This window comes from Alosa alosa, chromosome 15 (genome assembly GCF_017589495.1).
Source record: "Alosa alosa isolate M-15738 ecotype Scorff River chromosome 15, AALO_Geno_1.1, whole genome shotgun sequence".
NCBI classification, from domain to species: domain Eukaryota; kingdom Metazoa; phylum Chordata; class Actinopteri; order Clupeiformes; family Clupeidae; genus Alosa; species Alosa alosa.
This window is the reverse complement of record NC_063203.1, coordinates 28,831,149-28,847,504: the sequence shown is the minus strand read 5'-3', so window position 1 is coordinate 28,847,504 and position 16,356 is coordinate 28,831,149. Positions and strand designations below refer to the sequence as shown.

Here is a 16,356-nt window from a genome sequence, read left to right as displayed (position 1 = left end):
TGACTGCTGCCTACAGCACCGACCCGATGAAACCCATATTCCCCATAGCAAAATACCCATATTCCCCATAGCATAAGACCCATATTCCCCATAGCAAAATACCCATATTCCCCATAGCATAAGGCCCATATTCCCCATAGCATTAGACCTCGCATCCGGCCCAGACCCACTGCAGAGTTTCCTGTTGTATGCTGTTGGTGCAGAATTTGGGTGTGCACTGCAGGGATGTCTGTCTTTCTGCGTGTGTGTGTGTGTGAGTCCATCCTGTGTGAGTGTCCATCTTTGGGAGCGGATGTGAAGGCACGGTGCGGCGCTGCTATACTGCATGTGTGTGTGTTTCGCTGTTGTTTGTTTGTGTGCATGTGTGATTAGCTCGGTAAAGCCGTGCAGATTGGAAACTGTAAAGCCGCCTAATCCGCACAGGCATCAGACAGAGAGAGCCAAAGAGTCAGAGCGATGAGCACTCCACTCAGAGAGCGAGAGAGAGGGAGAGAGAGAGAAAGAGAGAGAGGGAGAGAGAGAGGCTAACCAATTAAGTCCAGCCCAATCCTTTTATCTCTTCAACAGCAATCCCCTCTCTCTGTCTCTCACTCTCTCACCTAACAGGCCTGTGGGAGTCCCTAAGAGTTCCTGGGATGTGGACAGCACACACACTCGTTTTTTCCTTCTTTCTTTTTTTTCTCCTCTGTCGTTCTTTACACGCACCTTTTCCATTAGTCTACCACGAGCAGGCCCTCGGTGGGACTGAATGGGCAGTTTTTTGCTGAGCCAGTCGATAGCCACCACACAGTGGGAACAGGAGTACAATCGCGGAGCCACGGCTACCAGCACTGGCATACAGTATGACGCATAGCCAATGCAGCATATGGTATAGCCTAGTCGTCAACACAGGGCTAGCCGCAGACTCGAGTGCAGAACTGCTGTCTGACAGCAGCCATGCTTGGCTTCAACATCCACAGGTTCTGTACAACAACCAGTGCAGTTGAAGCATGTTTCTGCCACATATCCCTGTCATGTCAGATGCCAAGGGAGTTGTCTGCTGAGGAACATGCAAAATGTATTTTGCTGCATCATCATTCAATTATCAGTCCGTGGAGACTCCTTGCAAGGATTCGCTCCCTGTAAAGATACTTTCGAAAAGCTGCAAACGGCGGCGACGGGATCGGTGCCTCTCCTCACTGTCATTACTCCGCCTCTTTGCACCGGTGAGGAGGACCAGTTTGACCTTGGGATGAGGGGGAGGAACAGAGACAGGAAGAGAGGAGTTTGCTACACCGCCCGCACCGCGTTTCCAAGGCTCAATCTGCTGAACGCGCAGAAAGGAAACCCGAGCACATCCTCATAGCCATTTCACGTAACCAGGCAACATCTGTGTGGCTTGATTCATGATTTTTGCGACAATGGCCGAAATCCCCCCCTGATACTGCCATTTTAGAAAAGCCGTCTATCCTAGGCTACAACAACCAACCGTATACCGATGCTGGCAAATCTGGGGTAGAAGGCAATGCTATGTGGAGAGGGGGGTGGATGCAGTAAAAACGGCGATGGGAGACTTCCTTTCCCAAGGATCGATCTGAGTAAGGACAACTCATAGACTGTATATATAGAACACTGCTGAATGCAGCCACACTGTCCAGTTCTATATATACAGTCTACGGGACAACTGAAAATCAACACGGCATTTCCCCCTCCCGAGGAGCAGAGCTGCGGCGGCAGCGGTAGCACACCACCGCACATCATGCATTTCAAATGAATCTAGAGCAGCTACGTCACAGCCGTTGGGGATGACTGACAGTGTACAAAAATGGACAGAGAAAGTCCACTGTGTGTTAAGTCAGTAGCCTACGCCAATGTTAAGAGGCAATGCCGCACGGCTATGTCCCCATTCACTGTAACGTTACGGCTAATCTCGAGGTGTCACCCTTCAAGCATTTGTGAGCGACAACCTAATCTACCGACACGCCGAGGATAGCGAATAACGGTTTCTTTGAACAGAATTAAACCTCGATCTCTTGATTCTCGCGAAGACGAATGAACTTGTCGAATCTTCTACCAAATCTCGCCCGACCCGTATAATTAAATCAACTGCATTGACTATCAATAAATATGGCCCTTTGATGATCAAAGAGGTGGTAATGCACGGCACGGGGCCCTCGAGCCTCGTGCAGCAACGAATATTAAGATGGAACTGGGGGAACGCGACTTCATGTTGTTACAATGTTACAGCTATGTTAAAAAATCTGCATTATTGTCCGTCTTTCGCTGACTACCGCTGGAAACATATATCCTACGGCACCCCCATATTTCAGACTCGTTGTGGCTGAAATACATTTATTCTTTAGTTCCATTCTATTTATTTTGACTGGCCATGATAGCTTACACGCTGTAGATCAAAGCAGGCTAAATATGGCCTGTTATTACTGTGTTGGATTATTTCACTAATCGGTTTACCGTTAGTCTGTTCGGTCCACCAGTTAGATGGCTAATAACACAAATCGATCTGGTAAGATTTTAGTGATTGGATCGGCAAGCCTACAAACTCAGGTATTCTCCCAATAAATAAATGGCAAACTACAACGGCAACTCATGGCGTTACATGTGATGCTATCGCAATTTCTTGACAGTTAACGCTACCATACAAATACAATCATAGTAGCCTACTATACATAGTGAATCGATGTAGTCTTGTTGTTATAATCTTGCTAGCTTCCCCTCCAATTGCCACAAGCACGCATACAACGCCGTGCGTATTTTCTCGGATTGATGGGCAAAAAGACGTAGTGCATTATGCCGCATGTTATTGAAACAGAAATTTGCCACGCGACTGTAATTCACCGAGTTCATTAATGAAAAACGGTCGCAAATAATACAGTTCAATGCATTCATAAGCCATTGTTTTTTCTAGAGCAGTAAACCGTTAGGCTGCTAATTATACATTAAGCTACATTTGAAGCTTTCAGCGTCATACACTTCTTTGAACCGGCTTCTTACCCCAACTGCTGGCGGTTCGTCCAATGAACTCTCCTGTGCGTGGATTGTAGATAGAGTCTTTCCAACTGGACTTGATTTCTGCAGGCTTGTCTTCCTTGGTCGACATGATTGTGACTCAGAATTAATTAATGGGGAGACCGTGGAAAATGGGTAAAAACGAGGGAACTAAACTAAGATAAAACAGTAGTTTGTGAGATATGTCAAAAAGAAAAGAGTCCTGCTCGATTCCGGTCCAGCTGGGCTCGGTTCACTGGTGCACCTTTTCACACGACTGCAGCGACCGAGGTCTTAGAGAAATCACGTTTCAAACACCATGGCGCAAGCGCAGTACACCATCTCTGAAATTCCGAGACAAGCATTCATTGGCAATATGAACGCCTCAGAGGGAGGGCCATCTCAGTTGACACTAGAGCAATCAGATGTATCAATATTTATCGTTTAATAACAAAAACATTCCATTACAATCCCTCCCGGGGCATACGCAGAACATTTAAATTGTAATCTTTAGCAGTAGGCTTTTCTGACAGACTACTACATATATTTCCAGCTGTAATTCACATGATGGCACACATGTATTTTTAGCACTCTATCCATTTTTCCTATCTTCGTTTTAATCGACAGGCGTCTCCCTTTCGGCTTTTTCCATGAGCTAGTTCGAACTCCTGACATTTCCAAACCAATGTTCCAAAAGCGCGCCGTGGGTCAGCAGCAGGAATATGCCCAGCTGTGCCAAATCTAACAGGTGTTAGATATGGGCTTCATTAACTGGATCAGGTCAGCTAAAAGCCAAACCGCGGCTTCAGCTCTCCATCAGTTTCACTCAGCCGGAACAGTGAATAATACAGTTGTGACCGCTTTTGGGAACATTTAGGGATAATCTGTTAACTTTCGACGCCTCGCGTGACGCAGGCTTTCTCGTTGGCTCGTTGAGTGCGTGTTAAGTGCGAGCGTGACAACCGGCCTCCTGGGCTCGCGCGGAGCTGAAGGGAGCATTCCACTCTGTTGCGCTCAGGATCCACTAGAGAACCTCGTATCAAGAAAAGCCTGTGATTTGTCTTGGCTAATCTCTGCATTATTCATGCGGACCCTTGTGTTTGCCTTCTGTTTTTCGTTTCTTTTTTATCTGGAATGACTCAATATTAAAAAGAGGACAATGGAACAAAACAATTAGCTGCAAATGATCAAATGTTCAACAGCATAAGTTCCATAATAACATAGTGTGCGTCAGAAGATCAGCAACATTTTCACACAGGTATAGTTTTTGGTAACGATTTCACTCGAGATGAGGAACTTATTGATGACTGCACACAATGAAACAGTATGCACATATTTCTTGTGACATCAAAACACAAAACAAAAGTATAGAGGTAAATAATCACACTAGACCACTGTAACCAAAATTATATGTTTATATATGTATAGGTATATACATACACAGTTACATTTCCAAAGAGAGAGCAGAACCTTAACGTGTGAATAGAAACAGGAGGAAAAATGCCTGCACTTCAGGCATCTCATTAGTAATCTGTCCTTTTAAAAAACATAACCAACCAGTGTGTCTCAGAACGCAAGGCAGTGTGTCCGGGAAGAGTTGCTATTCATACATCGGCTTTGGGATAACAACCAAAAATAAGGAATGAGTGATGCTATACTACTTCTCACGCACAAGACTACATCTCCCATAACGCACCTCTCCAAAACGCTCCAGGAGGTCTCTGCAATAGTAGATGCGGTGAAAGATGAGCATGAATCCTAATCGATCGGCTATACAATCAAATAACAATAACAATAGAAGATCGACAAATATTAGTCACGCTTAAAAACGATAGCATGTTTGATTTTTTTTAGGGAAAAAGAAATATACAAATATAGTCTGCGAAATGTATGCCATTTGCAGACTGAAATAAGTCAAAAAAGTTCCCTTAAATGAGCAAACGAAGGATGGATAATGGAAGCTGCTTGGGTCGCAAGCCTGGTCTGGAGGAGTGGAAAGCAGGCAAACTGAAATGTCACAGTTATGACTGATGTGAGCTTGGACATAAATAGAAGTGGCGTCCGGGTGAGAAGGGCGTCCGGGTGAGCCCAGGGGGTCGGGGTTAGCCCAGGGGGTCGGGGTGAGCCCAGGGGGTCGGGGCCCTGAGAGGCCTTGGCTGACGTCTGTAGGGCATGGGGCCTCTACTCAAACTCTCAAACTCAGAGCACTCCACTACCAGACTACCAGAGACACACACACACACACACACACACACAGTTAAGCAATCAATGACACACACACACACACACACACACACACACACACACAGACAGTTAAGCAATCAATTACACACACACACACACACACACACACACACACACACACACCTAGGAGGCACGATTGACTCCAATTCTAGAGTAGGGGGTTTGGGAAGAAGGAAAGTGATGGAGAGATATATATTCCTAACATATCTTATTCATAGAAAACCAAAATGGCAGCTTATTTCCTGTAGAGCATGCCTCCAATTCCTCCTGTAGGGATATTAGGTGCATTGGAAGTCTTTTTTTTTTTTTCCTTTTCATTTTTCATTTATTTATTTATTTATTTGTCCCCCGTCAGGGATGCTGATTGGTCAGGCGTTGGTTTTTTGGATGGGTCACTCGGGTGACGAGGGCTCGTCCTCTTCCTCGTCCTCTTCCTCCTCGTTGAAAGAGCTGCGGGATTCAGAGGCGTGGGAGGGGGCGGTGCTACTGTGGCTGAAGCTCCTCCCACCACTGAGCGAGGATGAGTCCAGGTCACCTGGGAGAGAACTGGACAAGACACAGACACACACTCAGTTGGCAGCGAACATCTGATGCCATTAAACATTAATTCTCCATAAACGGTGCATGTGTATTTACTGGTGTCTAGCTGTGTGTGTGTGTGTGTGTGTCACACCCAGAGCACACAAAGCCTGGCGAATGGCTCCTGCATCCTGTGTGTGAGTGAGTGTGAGTTATGATTGAATGAGTGCGAGTGTGTGTGTGAGTTGTGAGTGTGTGTGCTGCTGATTTGAGTGATACTGATGATCAGGTTACCTCGTGTGGCTGTGGGGCGTGCGACTGGAGTTCCTGGCCATGGCTGAGAGAGAGAGAGAGAGCGATAACGTGAAATATGTACATATGCACACACACAAATCATCTACCTCACCAACAAGTCTACTGCATTTGGATTCTGTATAAATAAAGAAATATAAATTGCACATGAAATCCCCGCCCCACACACACAGAATAATCCAAGAATCCACCCAACAAGTCAACAAGTCCACTGCATTTGGATACGGCATGAACCCTCACTGCACCATACACCCATAGATAGGTGTATGGCGTGGCGTGGGTGTGTGTGTATGGGTGTGTGTGTATGGGTGTGTGGCATGGGTGTGTGTGTATGGGTGTGTGTGTATGGGTGTGTGGCGTGGCGTGGGTGTATGGTGTGGCTTGGCGTGGCATGGCGTGTTGTCATGGCGTGGGCGTGGGCGTGGGTGTGTGGCGTACGGACCTGTGACGTAGCACTGGAGAGACTTGGGCACGAGCGAGCGTGCCAGGCTGAGTCCCTCTGCGGTGCACGAGCCGCTCTCCAGGCCCAGCGACATGCCCATGCGCTTCAGCACCTCGATGTCGTCGTGGATCTCAAACGTGTTGTCAAAGTTGAACAGGTACTCGCACCTGCAGACACACGGCAGAACAAGAGGAGTGGATTAAGATTCCACACCAATCAGAGAGGATTTCATGCCTCCAGGGGAGGAGCATACAGCTTCTGCACCAATCAGAGAGTATTTTATGTCTCCAGGAGGAGGAGCATACAGCTTCTACACCAATCAGAGAGTATTTCATGTCTCCAGGGGGAGGAGCATACATCTCAGACAGACAATACAGACGGAGTGGGCTAGGTGTCCGTCTGAGACAGTGATGCATCTGGACAGAAGTGGCACGAGAGAGAGAGAGAGAGTGGGAGGAGAGAGAGAGAGAGGAGGAGAGAGAGAGAGGGAGGAGGAGAGGAGGAGAGAGAGAGGGAGGAGGGAGAGGAGGAGAGGGAGGAGAGTGGAGGAGGAGAGGAGGAGAGTGGAGGAGGAGAGGAGGAGAGTGGAGGAGGAGAGGAGGAGAGTGGAGGAGGAGGAGGAGAGGGAGGAGAGTGGAGGAGGGAGAGGAGGAGGAGAGGAGAGGAGGAGAGTGGAGGAGGAGAGGAGAGGAGGAGAGGAGGAGGAGGAGGAGGAGAGGGAGGAGGAGAGGAGAGGAGGAGAGGAGAGGGAGGAGAGGAGAGGAGAGGAGGAGAGGAGAGGGAGGAGGAGAGGAGAGGAGGAGAGAGGTTGGGGAGAGGAGAGAGGAGAGAGTTGGGAGGAGGAGAGGAGGAGGGAGGGAGGAGGAGAGGAGAGGAGGAGAGGGGAGGCAGTTGGGGAGGGAGGAGGAGAGGAGAGGAGGAGAGGAGGAGAGAGAGGTTGGGGGAGGAGGAGAGGAGAGGAGAGGAGGAGGAGAGTGTTGGGGAGGAGGAGAGGAGAGGAGGAGGAGGGGTTAGGAGGAGGAGGAGAGAGGAGGAGGAGAGTGTTGGGGAGGAGGAGAGGAGAGGAGGAGGAGAGTGTTGGGGAAGAGGATGGTGTTGAGATGCGGCCAAGTGTCCATCTTTCAGACCATCCCGGCGTCTCAGACAGACAGAGAGAGAGGTGTGTGTGTGTGTGTGTGTGTGTGTGGTGTGTGTGTGTGTGTGTGTGACAGGGAGAGAGGTGTGTGTGTGTGTGTGACAGAGGTGTGTGTGTGTGTGTGACAGAGAGGTGTGTGTGTGTGTGACAGAGAGGTGTGTGTGGAGGAGGTGTGGTCCAGGCGTTGGGTGTGGCGTTCGCGTGCTTGTCGCTGGAGATGGAGCAGTCGATGACTGTGCGCACGTCCGTGTTGAGGATGATGAAGGGCAGCTGGATGACCGCGCCGGGAGGAGGAGGGCTCTGGGACTCCGCCTCTGCTGCCTGGTTTCTCTGGACCAGGTTCTTAAAGGCGATTTGCTGCTCACACACACACAGTAATTAGGGTTAGTGCCATTTGAACACACTCATCAGGTTCTCAACACTGATCTGCAGCAATTTTTTTCTTCTTCTTTTTTTTTTCTCCACGCTCACTCCACACACACCACACACACACACACACACACACACACACACACACACACACACACACAGGTTTCTGAAAGGAAACGACTCCTGGTTTACCAAAGGTATGCCACACTCACATGCTGACAAAATGTTCTCACCGTCTCTCTTTCTCTCAATCTCAAACACACACACACACACACACACCCCATAGTCCTAACATAGTCACACCAGCATTTATCTGTTTAGTCACTGACTTTGCATCCATGCACATCTCAACAGAACCGCCAGCCACTTGTTTCATACACACACACACACATCTGCAAAAAAATTTCCTTAAGTGGGTTTGGATTGACACACACACACCGCATATCAAATAGAGTGTGTGTGTGTGTGTGTGTGTGTGTGTGTGTTGAGTGCCTGCAGCCAAACTAAGGCCATTCATCCTGTGAAACAAACTGCAGCAGCCTTCCTCAGAGTGCTGGGCAGGCATGGGCACCAAGCCTTCTCCCTCTCTCCATCACTTCTCTATCCCCCCCCCTCCATCACTTCTCTCTCTTCATCACTTTCTCTTTTTCCCCTCCATCTCTCTCTCTCTCTCTGACTGGAGCGCACCTCTCAGCCCTGCATCTGCTGCTGGCCAGCGTGTTGGATGGTCAGGCTGAACATATTCTCAAGGCAGTCTGTAATCCCTGAGATGCTCAATGGGACAAAGACTATTAACTCTGTCTTTCTATGCCGGTCTTCATTACGTGGAGTTCAATTGGATTCAGGTGGTCAGTGGAGTTAAGTTAGAAGAGCATAGAGCGCTAAGATCCTCATGATGATATAGATCAACTCATCCATTCTCCACCTCTGTCTAAACAAGCTTTAGTCACATTTCACACTTTGGACTTTTCCCACCATTTCAATAAGGGCCCTAGGAGAGGAGGAGGAGAGGAGAGGAGAGGAGAGGAGAGGAGAAGAGAGGAGAAGAGAGGAGAAGAGGAAGAGGAGAACAAGGAGAGAGGAGAAACAAGAAAGGAAAGGAAGGAGAGAAGAAAGGAAGGAAGGAAGGAGAAGGGAAGGAAAAGGAAGGAAAGGAAAGGAAGAAGGAAGAAAGGAAGGAAGGAAGAAAGAAAGGAAAGGAAGGAAAGGAAAAGATCAATCGGATCAATGGATCATCATCAGATCGTCATCAATCATCAAGGTTAATCGTCATCGGGAGATCAAATCGATCTGAATCGAACGCGGCGCCATTTAAATCAGGCGGCATCAAAACCGTCGAACGTTTGTGCCGCATTCGATGGAGAGAGAGAGAGAGAGAGAGAGGAGAGGAGAAGAGGAGGGAGGAGAGGAGAGGAGGAGGAGGAGGGAGCAAGGAGGAGGCAGAGAGAGGAGAGGAAGGAGGAGAGGAGGAGGAGGAGGAGGAGGAGGAGGAGGAGAGAGCAGGAAGGAGGAGAGGAGAGGAGGAGGGGAGGAGGAGGAGGAGAGGAAAGGAGGAGAGGAGAGGAGATGAGTGGAGGAGAGGAGAGGAGGAGAGAGAGGAGGAGGAGGGAAGAACAGGAGGAGGCAGAGAGGAGAGGAGGAGGAGGTGGAGAGGAGAGAGGAGGAGAAGGGAGAACAGGAGGAGAAGAGGAGAAGGAGAAGGAGGAGAGGAAGGAGGGAGGAGAGTGGAGGAAAGTGGAGGGAGAGGAAGGAGGAGAGGGGAAGAGGAGAAAGGAGAGGAGAAGGAGGGAGAAGAGAGGAGGAGGAGAGTGGAGAGAGAAGGAGAGAGGAGAGGAAGAGGAGGAGGGAGAAGGAGATGAAATTGAGGAGAGGAGAGATGAGGAGAGGAGAACAGGGCCAGCAACATATTGATCAGCTGCCTGATATCTGATATCCTCTGTCACATCACTCCTTTCTGTGCGTCACATACGCCTCCTCTGCATTCCAGTTGTTCCATCACCACCAGCTCTCCCACTACATTTTGAGCACTGTAGTAACAGCAGAGAGAGAGAGAGAGGAGGGATGGAGAGAGAGAGAGAGAGAGAGAGATTGATGGATTTTAAATACAGTTTCTTAAAAGCAAAACACCAATAAGAAAGTATGAGCCCTAAATTGAGCAGCTAAATCCAATAAGGGTTATTAATGGTGACATTCTGGCCAACACCTGGCCAAGAATCAAAGAGAGAGGGCAAGTGGAAGGTACCATGAGATGAAGAAGAGAGAGAGAGAGGAGAAGGCGAGAGGGAGGGAGAAAGAGGAGAGAGAAAGGCGAAAGAGAGGAGAGGTGGGAAGAGAGAGGGAAGGAGGATAGATGTGTCTCTGTGTTTACTGCTAATCACACTAATCTGGAACATGCCACTGGCAGAGATAGCTACTAGCTGATCTCAGCTGTTGCACACACACACACACACACACACACACACCTCCCCATCCCTTAAAATACCCACTATGATGCAGGAGAACAATACAAAGGAGTGATGAGCCACACATGCCACCACACACACACACCACACAATTCTAGTCTCCATTGTAACTTGTACACCATGCACATTCTGAACTCCACACACACACACACACACACTAGCTCAAGTCACCGAGACCTGCATGTTCCGTCCATGTTGTGCGCACGCGCACACAAATGGACACAAACACTTCTAACTATCTCAGTCACATGTTCCGACCATGTTGTGCGCACACACACTTGCACACGTGCACACACACACACACACACACACACGTGTACACCTGTAGTATAGACTCAAATCACAGCAGCTGGGCTCTTTTCTGTCTGATCCTCTCCAGGCGTTTCTGTTTCTCAAGCTGGAAAAGACATACACACGTGTGTGTCAGTTAATACACCAAACACACACACACAGGAGATGTGCGTCCCCATCCCAACACTCATCATGGTTGGGGAGCGGAGGTGTTGTAGCTAAAGCAATACCATACGTGCACACATGTACACAGGCGCACAATTGCAGATTGGGAGCATGTATGAGCGTCTGTCTGCTGTGGCATGTGTGTGTGTGAGCTGTGTGTGTGTGTGTGGTGAAAAAATATGTATATATATATATATATATATATATGTGTATGTGTGTAGATGCACTGTTTAGCACAAGAATGGGCTGTCTCACATCTGTCACAGCCCTGACACACACACCAAATTACATGGGTGCACGCACACACACACACACACACACCTCCCTCCCACCTTGTCTGTGGTAGCTCTTTGTTTTACATTCAGCCTGAGACGTGACACTAACAGATGCTGTCACACTGCTCCTCACCTACACAACCAGGCAGCATGGAACAAGATGCACACCCATGCGTCCTTTTACACACTCTTGCTTTGCTTCCCACCACACTTGCCTTGCCTTGCCTTGCGCGCACACACACACACACAAAAAACTGCTGACCTTCAGATTGTGGCACTCCTGGGCTGAGAGTGTGTGTGTGTGTGTGTGTGTGTGTTGATGTATCTTGGCGATGCGCGTGGGTGGGTGTGGTGTGGTGTCATGCTTATGGGTGGATCGTCTTGATCACGTGGGTGTGTGTGCATGCGTGGGTGTGGGTGTGTGTGTGTGTGTCCCTGTCTGTGTGTGTGTGTGTGTTTGTCTGTGTGTGTGTGTGTGTGTGTGTGTGTGACCTCCAGGTTGTGGCACTCCTGTGCGGAGTTGGTGGGCAGGCCTATCCAGCGGATCTCCTTTTTCTCTTTGGAGATGATGTTCATGGCCATGAGGACGTTCAGCGCGTCATACACACGCCGCCGGATGTTCTTCTGGTCATACACCTGCTGTGGAGACACACACACACAGACAAACATAGGTATTGCCACGTAGTTTGATCAAGGAACATGTGCTCTTGTATGGTCTTTACATCGCGTATAAGAACCATATGTGTGTATAGAGAGAGAGAGAGAGATAGGGGGCATTTGCATATGTGTGTTGCAGGTCTGGATACAAAACTATTAGCCCTACCCAATCTTTCACACACACACACACACACACAGAACACCACAGACTTGCATCCTGCATTATTGATGTTCCATCCATCTCCTCTGCATCCTCTTCCCAAAACCACACACACACACACAAGCAGGCACACACAGGCGCACACACACACACACGGTGCAGTAAGCAGAGGAGAAGCTACCCTGGGCAGCGGGGCTGAAAGCAGGTTTCAATGACCCATCTTCCAACATTCAGAGGAAGTTTGGAGTTGATGGGTGGGCGTGGCTGGGTGCCCTGTCACTACTAATAGCGGAAACTATTCACCAGGCCCACGTACAAGGCATGGGCATGCTACGCCCGGACACAACACCTCCACACACACACACACACTGCACAACACACTGCACAACACACACTCCACACACACACTCCACAACACACACACTCCACCTCTCCCTCCACAACACACACTCCACCTCTCCCTCCACAACACACACTCCACCTCTCCCTCCACAACACACTCCACCTCTCCCTCCACAACAACACACTCACCTATCACAACACACACACTGCACACCTCCACCTCCCTCCCCAGCCACCTCCACCTCTCACTCCACAACACACACACTGCAACACACACTCCACCTCTCCCTCCACAACACACACTCCACAACACACACTCCACCTCTCCTCACAACACCTCTGCCACACTCCACAACACACACTCCCTCTCCTCCTGACACACTCCACCACACACACTCCACCACACACACCCTCCACAACACACACTCCACACACACTCCACCTCTCCCTCCACAACACACACTCCACAACACACACTCCACCTCTCCCTCCACAACACACACTCCACCACACACACTCCACCACACACACTCCACCACACACACTCCACCTCTCCCTCCACAACACACACTCCCACAGCACCCCTCTGCTCCCACACACACTCCACACACACACTCCACACACACACTCCACCTCTCCCTCCACAACACACACTCCACACACACACTCCACACACACCCTCCACAACACACACTGCACAACACACACTCCACACACACACACTGCACAACACACACTGCACAACACACACTGCACAACACACACTGCACAACACACACACTGCACAACACACACTGCACAACACACACTCCACAACCCTCCCCAACACACTGCTGTAACACACACTGCACAACACTGCACCTTTACACTGCAACACACTGCTATACACTCCACAACACCTCCTGACACACACTCCACAACACACACTCCTGACACACCTCCACACACCTCCCTCTCCTCCCACAACACACTCCACCTCTCCTCCATACACCTCCGCACACTGCATTTGCCTCACACACTGCACACACACCCTCCACAACACACACTGCACACAACACACTCCACAACACACTCCACAACACACACACACTCCACACACACACACTCCACCTCTCCCTCCACACACACACTGCACACACCTCACAACACACACTGCACCACACTCCCACAACACACACTCACAACACACTCCACAACACACACTCCACAACACACACTCCACAACACACACTCCACAACACACACTCCACCTCTCCCTCCACACACACACTGCACACACACCCTCCCACAACACCCCTCCACAACACACCTCCACAACACACCCTCACAACACACACTCCACAACACACACTCCACAACACACTCCACAACACACCTCCCAGCACACACTCCTGACACACCTCCTTGCTCACAACACACACTCCACTCCCACACACACCTCCCTCCCACACACACACCTCCACACTCCACTCCACACACCTCCACCTCCACACACCTCACACACCTCCACAACACACTCGACAACACACTCGACCAACACACTCCTGTACACTCCCACTTACACACCTCCCTGTACCTCCCACAACACACCTCCACAACACACACTCCCACAACTGCTCCCTTCCTCCTGCACACTCCACACACACACTCCCTCTCCTCCATGCACACACCACACCCTCCTGAAAAAACACACACACTGCACACTCCACCTATCCTCACAACACACTCCTGAGCACACTGCAACACACACTCCCACAACACACACTCCACAACACACACTCCACAACACACACTCCACCTCTCCCTCCATACACACACTGCACACACACCCTCCACAACACACACTGCACACACACTCCACCTCTCCCTCCACAACACACACTCCACAACACACACTCCACAGCACTCCCTCACACACACACTCCACAACACACACTCCACCTCTCCCTCCACAACACACTCCCACAGCACACTCCCTTTACCTCCTGCCTCCCACACACACTCCCACACACTGCACACACACTGCACCTCCACACACACCTCCCCTCACACACACACACCGCCACCTCCACCTCCCTCCACACACACACTCCCACACCTCTGCCTGCACACCTCCTTCCTCCTTTTACCTCCTTTTACCTCCGCTTTACCTCCTTTTACCTCCTTTACACTCCACAACACACTCCACAACACACCCTCCACAACACACACTCCACAACACACTCCACAACACACACTCCACAACACACACTCCACAACACACACTCCACAACACACACTCACAACACCCACACTCCACAACACACACTCCACAACACACACTCCCACACACACCTCCATCTCTCTTGTCTGTCTTTTTTTCTCCATCTACCTCTTCTTCAACCTGACCCTCCGCCGAACCATCTGGATCCGCCTAGCTCCACTCATCCATCTACCGCTCCGCCATCTGGATCCGCCTAGCTCCACTCATCCATCTGGAACCCCGCTTCGCTCCACTCATCCATCACAAGATCACTTCTAGCTCACTCATCCATCTAGATCCCTTCTAGCTCCCACTCTCATACATCTGGATCCACTTCTAGCTCCACTCATCCATCTGGAACACTAGCTCCCTCATCCATCTACCGCTCGCCTAGCTCACACTCATCCATCTGCCCCGCTCCTTACAAGCTCCCGCTCATCCCGCCTGAACGCTCCGCCTAGCTCACTCATCCATCTGCGATCAAAAGCACAAGCTCCCACTCATCCATCTGGAACCGCTCCGCCTAGCTCCACTCATCCATCTACCGCTCCGCCTAGCTCCACTCATCCATCTGGAACCGCTCCGCCTAGCTCCACTCATCCATCTACCGCTCCGCCTAGCTCCACTCATCCATCTACCGCTCCGCCTAGCTCCACTCATCCATCTACCGCTCCGCCTAGCTCCACTCATCCATCTGGAACCGCTCCGCCTAGCTCCACTCATCCATCTACCGCTCCGCCTAGCTCCACTCATCCATCTACCGCTCCGCCTAGCTCCACTCATCCATCTGGAACCGCTCCGCCTAGCTCACTCATCCATCTACGCTCCGCCTAGCTCCCTCATCCATCTACCGCTCCGCCTAGCTCCCTCATCCATCTGGAACACTCCTTTGGCTCCACTCATCCATCTACCGCTCCACTTCGCTCCACTCATCCATCTACCGATCCGCCTAGCTCCACTCATCCATCTGGATCCGCCTAGCTCCACTCATCCATCTACCGCTCCGCCTAGCTCCACTCATCCATCTACCGCTCCGCCTAGCTCCACTCATCCATCTACCGCTCCGCCTAGCTCCACTCATCCGCCTAGCTCCACTCATCCATCTACCGCTCCGCCTAGCTCCACTCATCCATCTACCGCTCCGCCTAGCTCCACTCATCCATCTGGAACCGCCTAGCTCCACTCATCCATCTGGAACCGCTCCGCCTAGCTCCACTCATCCATCTGGAACCGCTCCGCCTAGCTCCACTCATCCATCTGGAACCGCTCCGCCTAGCTCCACTCATCCATCTGGAACCGCTCCGCCTAGCTCCACTCATCCATCTGGAACCGCCTAGCTCCACTCATCCATCTGGAACCGCTCCGCCTAGCTCCACTCATCCATCTGGAACCGATCCATTGGAGTGGTGTTTCAGAAGGCTGGGTCTAATCAAAAAATGCTTGCATATGATTGAATAAGCCACTTGTCCGTCATCTATTGACGTGCTACTTCAACCACTCACATCCGAAGCCAACCCATGACGCTGATAACAGCAGTCCCCACGGTGGCTTCTCACTACGCCACATCTATGAAACTCCCCCCTGGGTCTGATTGGCTGAACCATAAAAGTCGTTGCTGAAATCCCTCTCAATGAAGAGGTCCAGATGGATGAGAGTGAAGCTAGGCCCGAACTGGCGAGGATCAGGTCAGCTCTTCTTTTCCTCTTCATCAATCACTTGATTTCTCTCTCCTTCAATGTCCATCTCCTCCTATACA

At 50.4% G+C, this 16,356-nt stretch overlaps 2 protein-coding genes across 2 annotated transcripts in view; both read right to left on the bottom strand.

Moving 5' to 3' along the window:
* Positions 1-3,314, bottom strand: part of atp1b3b (ATPase Na+/K+ transporting subunit beta 3b) — a 38,881-nt gene extending 35,567 nt beyond the window's left edge. Inside the window, 1 exon segment of the mRNA XM_048264058.1 lies at positions 2,992-3,314. Coding sequence (XP_048120015.1) covers positions 2,992-3,097 — 106 coding nt within the window. The 5' untranslated portion in view covers positions 3,098-3,314.
* Positions 3,315-4,382: 1,068 nt separating this feature from the next.
* The window catches only part of tfdp2 (transcription factor Dp-2), a 54,201-nt gene continuing 42,227 nt past the window's right edge, over positions 4,383-16,356 (bottom strand). The window contains 6 exon segments of the mRNA XM_048264057.1: positions 4,383-5,775; positions 6,043-6,085; positions 6,503-6,669; positions 7,843-7,994; positions 10,791-10,865; positions 11,692-11,851. Of these exon segments, the coding sequence (XP_048120014.1) occupies positions 5,622-5,775; positions 6,043-6,085; positions 6,503-6,669; positions 7,843-7,994; positions 10,791-10,865; positions 11,692-11,851 (751 nt within the window). The 3' untranslated portion in view covers positions 4,383-5,621.